Raw genomic sequence first — 11,206 nt, forward strand, 5'->3', positions numbered from 1 at the left:
CTACTTGCTCACTTTCCCAAGTAAACTCCATTTTGAATTTCTCATTCATTGTTTTTAGTTACAGTTTCACTATCTACATCTAAAAACAATTAGAAAGAAAACTATAAAACTTTTATAATGTAATAGAAAACCTTAATAAGTGGATACATACATACATCACATTAATGCAGGAGAAGAATCCATTTTAAAGACTCCAGTTCTTCCCTTAATTAATCTAAGAAGTCATGAATTTCTAAGCAAAATCCCAATAAGATTTTAAAGAAATTCTCAAACTGACTCAAAAATTCACACACAGTGTAAAAGTCCAAGGAGAGCTAAGACAATCTTGAAGAACTAGGAGGGAGGATTCAGCCTCATCCAATGTCAATAAGTCATGTATTAAAATGTTTGATATAATTATAGTAAAACGATTTGTATTGGTGCAGATAAGCACATAAATTAATAGGAAAGAACAGACGTGGGACTTCCCCGGCGGTTCAGTGGTTAAGACTCCAGGCTTCCACTACAGGGGGCACGGGGTTCGATCCCTAGTCAGGGAACTAGGATCCTGCATGCCACACAGTGAAGAAGAAAGAAGAAGAAGAAGAAAGGAGAAAGGGAAGGGGAAGGGGAAAGAGAAGAAGAGGAAGGGGAAAGAAAAGAGCAGAAGTCCAGAAACGGACCCAAGCAGAGAGGTGGCATTACAAGGGAGTCTGGAAGACAATTCCCCTAGAAATTAGAAACAGTCTGGGCTGAAAGTTTGGGACGTTACAACAGTCGGGTAGGCAGAGGAGCCTGCCAGAGACTTAGACTTAAGACGAAAGGCAAGGGGTGGGGAGAAAGAAATGGAAGGGAGGGAGGCTGGGAGAAGAAGGAAGATGAAAGAGCGGGAGGACAGAGGTAAAGAGAGAAAAGGGAAATGGAAGGAGAAGGTAGCAGGGGAAGAGGGGGGAGGAGAAGGGAAAGAGGGGGAGGGGAGGAAAGGAGTGGAAAGAGAAAAGCGGGAAAGAGAAAAGGAGGTGAAGAATGCGAAGAGGGGCAAGAGTTTATGACGCAACAGCATGCATGGGAGGGCAGTTTCAGGTTTCCAGCAACAGAAGTTGCACAGCTTTCTAAAATAAAATAGGGACGGAGACACTGATGGTGTAGGTGTGCCTTACCAAGAATTACTTGACTAAAACTTAAAGTATGAAGCAGCCCTTGTCATTCGTTGGGGACTAACAGCAACAAAAGCCTTGCCGAAACCTAGCGCTATGAACCTTCTCACGGGCACGGTCACCACACAAGTACGCCAGTTAAACACACCCGCGCGAGCGTACACGCTCACGTGCACGCACGCGCACAGAGATACGCACGCGCATGCGCACTCACTCACGTGTTCTCGCGCGCAATTGCGCTGTTCCGTTGTTCCAAAGTTTCTGAGAAGCGGCCGCGCGGGCTCGGCGGTCCGAGATGCCCAAGCTGCCCGCAGGCAGCAGTGTTCCGCCGACGGGCTCGGCGAATGGTGACCGCGACGTCCCGCAGGCGGAGGTCGGCGGCGGGAGGCGGGAGCCGGCCCCTACGGGGCCTGCGGAGCCCGGGGAAGGCCGGATAACGGACGAGGACAGAGAAGGCCCGGTGGCTGGGCCACGCGGGGACGGGGGTCCCCGAGAGTCGCCCCGGCAGGGGAACGGCCCCGACCCGGCCGAATTCCCACGACCGCAACGCGAGCCCGAAGGCTTCGAGCCTGACTTGGAACAGGCGCAGCCTTGGTGTGGGCAAGAGGTGCCCAGCGCCCACGGCAGCCGATTAAGAGCGTTTGACGAACCCATCTGGGTGTGTTACGGATGTGTGTAGAGCAAGGCAAGTAGCTCACGATGCCACCTGGCAAACGCGTTATCCCAGCGTCTGTCTGATGATACATTTATCGAAGATATCTTTACATCTGTGGCTCTCAGTCACCTGGCTGCAGAACTCGGCTGCGATGCGCTGAAAGGGAATAGTTACACGCGATGTCCTGTACATAGGAAGAGGAGGAAGCTACTTCAGAGAACCCTGCCGTTCTCTTTTGGATTCACTTAAGACAGAGTCGTTTGCCAATCCTACAACTGAAACATTTTTATTGGGGCAGGTGGCGTGGAGTGGAGTGGACTGTAAATAAGGGAAAAGAAAGCAGTTCTTACACAGTTGAAAAAAAAGAATATCAGGAAACAAGAGAAAACAGGGAGAGTAAATCTTGGGTCTTTTGAAGCCTGTGTTTAGAAAAATCCTGATTGATGCAGATTCTTTACCCTGCATTGTGGAAAGTATCTTTTATGTTTGCCTCACTACAAAGGGTTGTTTTACAAGAATAAAGCATGACTCAACAACTTGCCAATAGCAAAGCCCATGGATATTAACCAAGTTGAGAAAAGAAATAACTACAAGACCCAACTTTCTAAACTTAACACCTGGAAGATTAGGAATGGAAGACTATTGAGGAACTTTAGAAATTTCAGAATTTGTAATTCCTTTGTGTCATAATCAACAAAGACTGATTACTTAGTGGAAGATTAGTTTTGTCTTTTCCAAGATTTTTGTTAATATTTATTTTATTTATTTATTTTTATTTTTTATTTTTGGCTCCGCTGGGTCTTACTTGCGGCATGCGGGATCTTTCGTCGCAGTGTGCGGGCTTAGTTGCCCCGTGGCATGTGGGATCTTAGTTTCCCGACCAGGGATCGAACCCATGTCCCCTGCATTGGAAGGCGGATTCTTTACCACTGGACCACCAGGGAAGTCCCCTAAGATATTTTTTTTAATAAATTTATTTATTTAATTTATTTTTGGCTGCGTTGGGTCTTCATTGCTGCACGCGGTTTTTCTCTAGTTGCAGCGAGCGGGCCCTAAGATATTTTAAATGACAGGTAAAATCAAAATAGAACAAAGCATATATTGTATATCTTATGTGTTAAAGTGTTTCCAAGAACATCTGAAATATGAAAAGGACATTTCACTTTTAAATTTTTATTTATTTTATCTTTTGAATAGGTAATACTTTCACAAGGCTCAAAAGAGCAAAGGTATAAAAGATACAGTGAAAAGTCTTCCTTGCCTGTTCCCATCCACCCAGTTCCTACTACAACCCCACAGATAATCACAGTTGTTAGTTCTTTATATGTTCTTCCAAAGTGTCTTCATAGACTAAAACACAAATACAAATATAGGTTATTTTTCACAAAAGATATATATCCTAGTTCGTGCCTCGGTTTTTAACTTACCATTGTAACTTAGAAACCTTTCTAAGTCCATACATAGAAATCTTCCTAATTACCTTCTACAAAGGTGCACTGTTCCATTCTAAGGATGTACCACAGTATATGTAACCAGTTACTTATTGATAAACATTTGGGTTTTCCTTTTCTTTCCTGTTAACAAACAGTATTACAACGAATGACTTTGTATAAATAAAACGTGTGCACGAAAATCCACAGGATGAATTTCGGTGGATCAAAGGACATATGTATTTGTAATTTAAATAGATATTGCCAAATTTTTACGATCAGTGTTTTACTGATTTGCATTTTCATCCGCAGAGGATGTGTGTGCCTATTGCCCCTCAGCCTAGCCAGTACACTGTATTCTCAAATTTCTGGGATGTTGACAATCTGACAGGTAAAAATATCTCAGTTCAATCTCAGTCAGATATCCTTTAATATGTCTAATGGCTGTTGCAAAAGTTAGCCAACTACAAAATTAGAGGGAACAGTCTACACAAAACTGCCCTCACTTCTGATACCAGTTGCAAGTTCAGGTGTCCCCAAGACCACTCTCAGGTTCAACAATTTATTAGAAGGACTCACAGAACTAAGTGAAAGTTGTTATACTCGCAGTTAGAGTTTAGCACAGGGAAAGGATGCAAATTGAAATCAGCCATGGGAAGAAGTGTATAAGGCAGAGCCCAAGAGGGTACAAAATGTGGAACTTCCAGTTGTCTTCTCCCCAGGGAGCCAGGATGGTATTACTCTCCCAGCATCACTATATGATAATATATACAGAGTATTGCCAACCATGGAAGTTCATCAACCTTGGTGTCCAAAAAGTCTCCAGAGTCTTTATTGTGGCCCACAGCCCACATGGTTTTTATTAGATCCATTCCTCTGATGAATTCACAGAATTTCCTAATGTTGTATGATCCTGGAAGTGAACCGATCTAATACGGATGTATTATTCTTTTATCATTATTCTGCCGATGCTGTTCATGAATAGTCTATTTAGGGTTTTTCCATCAATATTCGTAAGTGAGATTGCTATGTACTGCTATTGTGTAGTCTTTCTCAGCTTTTAAAATTGTATGCTCACTTTATACAAAGAATTTAGAAGTCCCATTAATTTTTTTGTGTGTATGCTCTGAAACAGTTTAAAATGCCTTGGGGAGGTAAATTATGTTATTGGTCCCAACAGAAGAATAGACCTCCTACCCATTGACATCAGGCTTGGCCATCTGACTTAATTTGGCCAGTGAAATGCGAGCAGTAGTGATGAGTGTCACTTCTGAACAGAAGTTTGGAAAGTGTTGTGCAGTTCCATCATTTACGTTTTCCATCTTGCCACAAGAATGGGATGTCCCAAGTAGGCAAGGCTTCTTCAGGCTGAATCTTGAAGAAGATGCATGGAACAGAGCCACAGCCGACCCAGAGCAGACATGTAATGGAAGTAAAAAATAAACTGTGTTGGGACTTCCTTGGTGGCACAGTGGTTAAGGATCCGCCTGCCAATGCAGGGGACACAGGTTCGATCCCTGGTCCAGGAAGATCCCACATGCTGCAGAGCAACTAAGCCCATGCACTACAACTACTGAGCCTGCGCACTACAACTACTGAAGCCCACGTGCCTAGGGCCTGTTCTCTGCAATAAGAGAAACCACCACAATGAGAAGCCCGTGCACCACAATGAAGAGTAGACCGCACTCGCCGCAACTAGAGAAAGCCCGCACTCAGCAACAAAGACCCAACGTAGCCAAAAAACAAAAAAAATTAAAAAACAAAAAATAAATTAACCGTGTTGTCATAACCCATTGAGATTTTGGTGCTGTTTATTACCACAGCAAAAGCTTGATGGAGACCAAGTCATCTTTTGGGGACTTAGATTTCCCTTGGATCCGTTTGGAAGAAGAGCTCTTTGCTCAGCAAAAATATTCTCTCGCTGATTTAGAATATAGGAGTTTCTGAATTGTTTATCCTGATTTACTCATTACATACCTGTCTCACAGCCTTATGCTAGCAGCAGGCTTTGTTAAACTAGGGGAATTATCAGGTAGTATGTATATCTCCTTAACATTAAACATACTCTAACGGTCTCTCATCAAAGTTCAGTTTGACCTTCACCATTTCCTGCTCTGACCGTGCTGGTGGACATCAAAGGTTAACAGATTTGCCCTGAATTTCCTTGCATTTCAGAAACCAGCCTGGAGTCTTTCTTCACTCTGTTACTGAGGGACCCCAGGGAGGCCACATATACTGAGGAAGAGTTTCTGCCCCTTATGAGGGGGTCAGGCCTAGAAAAAGAGTTTCTCGCTGCCAAACAAACAGTAAAAAACTTTGAGAGCTTTCATTCCTCTGACTTGTCAACAGTTTAGTCACCCAGCAGGTCACTTGAATTTGTTTGCTCCGTTGTGAATACCAAGACTAAGAGTAGAGGTGAGGCAGTGTTCCCAAGGTCCACCTGACTACAGATCCTGAACTTTTCCCACCACAGCACTTTGTCCTCTCAGGGTAGAGGGAGCAGCCCTAAGGGTCAAGTCAGGGGGACAAAGTAGAGCAGAGTAGCTAAGAGCATGGTCCTGGGGTCAGACTGCCTGGGCTCAAATCCTGATGTTAACATTAGCAAAAGTGTGGCCCTGGCCTTTTTTTTTTCTTGGCCATGCCACACGGCTTGTGGGATCTTAGTTCCCTGACCAGGGATTGAACCTGGGCCCTCAACAGTGACAGCGCAGAGTTCTAACCACTGGACCACCAGGCAGTTCCTGCTAACCATATTTCTTGACCCTTGTGTGCCTAACAAGTTTATCCTAAAGCCTCTCTTTTTTTTTTTTTTCCTCTCCTATCCTTATCAGTGATGCAGTGTTAGATGGCGTGGAACATGCAAGCCATTGAGCTTTGTGAGGGAAGGAATGAAAGAATCGAGTTCCTAGACTTACCCACGAGTTAGGTGAATGCATGCCGACAGGTAAATGAGAAAAGTTCTCGTGATGATGATAACTTGACTCTATCAGCACATCTTGGAGTTGTAGGCTCAGCTGATTTGGGAGAAATGTCCATCCCCAGCCCTGCACAGTTGCATATGCATGGGAAGAGCTTCCATGAAGAAGGCAGAGGACAGCCAGCTCCAGATGGGAACGACTAGCGAAGGCACATCTAAGAAAAGAGAGGGAAAGGTGTTCTTTCATCCCCTTGGCAAATACAAAGTGGTTCAGTGGTTCTCATTTCCTCCCACCACGTCCTGCAAGAAAGAACAACTCATGCTCTCATTTCTCCTGGAATGAGTAGCTCTCAGGGCACTGACTAGATGGAAAAGGGAAACATCCCCAAGGGGAAAAAAAACAGCTTTGAAATAAGAGAATGTCCCAATTTTAAAAAATACAGTGAATATTTTTATAGTACTAGTAAGCCTCGGTAAAGATATTTGAAAACTAAAGAACAGTAAGAAAAAGAGGACTTCCCTGGTGGCGCAGTGGTTAAGAATCCGCCTGCCAATGCAGGAGACACGGGTTTGAGCCCTGGTCCGGGAAGATCCCACATGCCACGGAGCAACTAAGCCCGTGCGCCACAACTACTGAGCCTGCACTCTAGAGCCCGCGAGCCACAACTACTGAAGCCCACGCACCACAACTACTGATGCCTGCATGCCTAGAGCCCGTGCTCCGCAACAAGAGGAGCCACCGCAATGAAAGCCTGCACACCACAACAAAGAGTAGCCCCCGCTCACCACAACTAGAGAAAGGCTGCGTGCAGCAATGAAGACCCAACGCAGCCAAAAAAGAAAAAAGAAAAAGAAAAAATTCAATCAAAAACACACCACTCAGAGACCATCACTGTTAATATTTTGCTTTGTTCATTTTATTTTTGAGAATAAATTTATTTCAGTAAAATTGATATCATGGGACTTACCTGGTGGTGCAGTGGTTAAGAATCTGCCTGCCAATGCAGGGCACACGGGTTCAAGCCCCGGTCCGGGAAGATCCCACATGCCGCAGAGCAACTAAGCCCATGCACCACAACTACTGAGCCTGTGCTCTACAACCCGCAAGCCACAACTACTGAGCCCGTGTGCCACAACTTCAGTACTACTGAAGCCTGCGTGCCTACAGCCCGTGCTCCACAACAAGAGAAGTCACCACAACGAGAAGCCCACACACCGCGATGAAGAGTAGCCCCCGCTCGCCACAGCTAGAGAAAGCCAGTGCGCTGCAACAAAGGCTCAGTGCAGCCAAAAAAAAAAATTAAATAAAAATTTAAAAATAAAAACACATTCCTCTTTTTAAAAAAATTGGTATCATATGCTATATTATCCTTCTGGAATTTTAATGTTGACATAAAATTTTACAGCACTATATCATGTTCTTAGGTATTTTATACAACATGAATTGCAATTGCTGCAAAAAGCCCATCATTTAGATGAATTATAACTGATTTATCTAAGCTCCTATTTGGGGCATTTTTGTTGAACAGCCCCAGGAAGGGGATATAGAGCTGGGCCATGCCCACCCCCCGTGACTCCACCTCTTCCACACCCTGACTCACTCTGCTCCAGTCACACTGAACTTGATCTTCCTCAGACCCGCCAACTCAGTCTCACTTCATGGCCTTTGCACTTTGTGTTCCCCCTCTTTGAAATGCTCATATCCACATTCTCCCATGGAGGATGAAGGAGAAGCTGGGTGTTAAGATGACCCTCAGGTTTCTGGTTCACAGGCACAAGTGTGGACTACAGCCCTTAGCCATCCAGCCTCACTCCCAGCAGCAGTAGCTTCGGATCATTTGGAGCCACATAAATCTTTCTTAGACAAAGGATGGAAAAAATGAAGTACTTGTGTCACAATCCAGCACTGCAGCACGGTTCCTGAGAAAGCCTTCAGTCATGGAGAGGAGAGGCTCTGAGGACAGGGCGGGTGTCGGGGGCGGGGTGGAGGTGGCTTGAAGAATCCCCATCAGATATCCCCTTGAAAAGGCATCTCCCCAGCACTCCAAGACACAGAGAAGGGATCTCACTCAGACAATGCCTGCCAACCTGGTGAGACGGGCGGCTAGGGCTGGGACCCTCTCTTTACCCCCCCCCCCCCTTTCTCTGGAGGCCTTAACCACAGCTCCAAGGAGAAGAGAGAAGACGAGCGTGTGTCCCATTGTGTGCCTCTTATATTGTCTCGTGACTGACCTGGGTGTGGGCTGACGGTCTCTCAGTCAGAGGGAGGTGGGCTGGCGTGAATGCACCTGTAGCCTCTCCTGCCTTCCCCATCCCCTCAGCCTGTGCCAAACCACCTGAGCTTCTCCCTGTCTTCCCTGTGGGAACATTCCAGCCTTCAGGAGAAAGGCAAGCAGCCTTATCCCCCAGCGCTAACATCAGCTGCACATCCACAACTGAGGGGGGACTGAAGGTGGAGAGCTGGCACCCAAATGATGGGCCAGATTAGCAGTAATAAACACCCAACATTTACATAGAGCTTAGTAAGTTCTGTCCGGTGTTACAAGCACATTACGTAAGTGAACTGATTTATTCCTCACAACAACCCTATGAGGTCGGTACTATTCCATCAATTTCATACCCGAGGAAACTGAGTCACAGAGCTATTAAGTCACTTGTAGATGGTTACACACATGAGCCACACCACCTCCCCAGAATCTTCGCAGTGGAAAGGAAGAGTTGTACCACAGCAGAAAGACTGCATTTTCCAGTTAAGAGAGAAGCATGGGCAAGAGAAAAGATTTTCAGGGCCAAGTAAGTGGTGCATTCAGAGTTCTCTTTCCACTTTCCCCACACCCTGGTGAATCACTCCTGTGACCCTCCAGGTACCCCATCATCTGAGTTCCATGAGTCCTCGAGTAGGGAGGGGTAAGAGGGGAGGGACAGTCAACAGCCTGACCTTGAGTGATGGGCAGTCATTTGAGCAGGACTTCCTGAGCTTGGAATCATCACATAGCCTAGGAGATGTGGGGATAGGGAAGCTGTTAGAAGAGAAGTGGGTGAGCTATATCAGTCCACAGGGCTACCGTAGCCACCACAGACTGAGTGGCTTACACAACAGAAATTCACTTTCTCACAGCTCTGGAAGCTGAAGTCCGACCGAGATCAAGGTGCCAGCAGGGTTGGTTGCTGGTGAGACCTCTCTCTTTGGCTTGCAGATGGCCACCTTCTCTGTGTCCCCACGTGGTCTTTTCTCTGTGTGCCCGCATCCCTGGTGTCTCTTCCTCTTAGGACACCGGTCCTTTTGGATTAGGGCCCCACCTTTATGACCTCATTTAACCTTAAATACCTCCTTAAAGGCCCTATCTCCAAATATGGTCACATTTGGGAATTAGGGCTTCAACATATCAATTTGAGAGGAAAACAGTTCAGTCCATAACATGAGCTAAAAAGTGTATATTATAGTACTTGGTACTTACTAAGTGCTCAAAACCTGGGGGCAATGGCAATGATAACTGATGAGGTTCACGTGAAGGGAATCAGCACCAGGAACCGTAGTACCGGGGTTACTGTGCCTCCTCGTCTGCCAAGCAATTGTGGGTGACCAGTTAACCAAATGCTTAACCACTGGACTGGGGAATGTGGAGGCCTCATCTCAGCGGGTGTGTAGGCTCCCCACCCCGCCCCCGCCCCCCGCCAAACTAGATGAAGCTCTTGATGACTTGGGGCTTAGAAAAGGTGCTTGGAACCGAATCTGAACGACACCAAAGTTCAAGTTCCTGACCATTTCAGCTGTGGTTTCTGAGCGTTCCTATAAGTACATAGTACATCCTTGGGGCAGAGAAGGGACTAAGTAGCGCACACACACACACACACACACAAACCCTTTGTCATTACATGTAGCAACAGTAGCCATCTACAGGGAGGTGGGATGGCAGTGAAAGAGTTCAGAAGAGAGTCTCAGTCTCTGCTATGGGAGCTGTCTCCATGGCTTTGCACTGGGACTCCCAGGAAAAATCTGTACTTTCTGTGGAGGGAGTGTTCAAAGGTTTGCTATAGGCAGGAAGCTCCAGCACTGCAGCTAGACGTAGGGCTTGTTTAAGAAGGAAAACGCCAGGAATTCCCTGGTGGTCTAGTGGTTAGGACCCTGCCCTTCCATTGCAGGGGGCACGGGTTCGATCCCTGGTCGGTGAACTAAGATCCTGCAAACCGCGGGCGGCAAAAAAAAAAAAAAAAAAAAGAGAGAGAAGAAAAACGCTGCTTCTTCGGTTTCTTATTACCAGGGCCAGGGGGCTAGAGGGTCCAGGGGCTCAGCCTGAGTTCTTTATAATGCAGTTACAGTAGTGAATATTGTGTCTCATCATTGGCAGTATTCACTAATGTTTGTAAAGAAAAGCGTTTGCTGAGTGACCTTTCTGAAGCGTCAGTTGTGGGATGGGGCTGCCTGAGCTGCAGGCCCTGCGCCTAGATGCTTCAAGGCCTGATTAAGAATCTTTGGATCCCCGTGAAACCCTACCATACCCAGGTTTACCAGGAGATTTGGGTAGAAATGGGGTTGATGGGCTCATCGTTGATAAAGTCAGGAGTGCTGATAAAAGAAGTAAAGCCTTGAAAGCTTCCAGTCCTGTGCGTGCTGACGGTCATGATTAACCAGCTTCCCTTGGATGGGACACCGGTCTGGCTGTGTTGTGGGAACGTGGGACATTGTGTTCACATGCAGCAGTGCCACCGCCCTCGTGCATGAATAAACATACCTGTGAGACCCATGAAAGAAAGAAAGAGAGAGAGAGAGAAAGGAAGGGAGGGAGGGAGGAAAGGGGGAGAGAAGGAAAGAAGGGAGAGAGAGAGAAAGAAAGGAAGGAGGGGAGGGAGGAATAGAGAAAGAAAGAAAAGCTTTTGTGGGAATTCCCTGGCGAGCCAGTGGTTAGGACTCGGGGCTTTCACTGCCATGGCCCTGGGTTCAATCCCTGGTCGGGGAACTAAGATCCCGCAAGCCGCAAGGCACGGCCAAAAAAATAAACGAGCTGGGGAGTGTAGGCGTATTACAGTGACATAGTTCATAGTATCCCAGTTGGTCAGTATTGTGGCT

At 46.3% G+C, this 11,206-nt stretch overlaps 1 protein-coding gene across 1 annotated transcript in view; it reads right to left on the reverse strand.

The window, feature by feature from the left end:
- The window catches only part of LOC118885452 (placental protein 13-like), a 36,054-nt gene extending 34,714 nt beyond the window's left edge, over window positions 1-1,340 (reverse strand). The window contains 1 exon segment of the mRNA XM_036834088.1: window positions 1,335-1,340. Coding sequence (XP_036689983.1) covers window positions 1,335-1,340 — 6 coding nt within the window.
- Window positions 1,341-11,206: the final 9,866 nt, after the last annotated feature.

This window comes from Balaenoptera musculus, chromosome 19 (genome assembly GCF_009873245.2).
Source record: "Balaenoptera musculus isolate JJ_BM4_2016_0621 chromosome 19, mBalMus1.pri.v3, whole genome shotgun sequence".
NCBI lineage: Eukaryota > Metazoa > Chordata > Mammalia > Artiodactyla > Balaenopteridae > Balaenoptera > Balaenoptera musculus.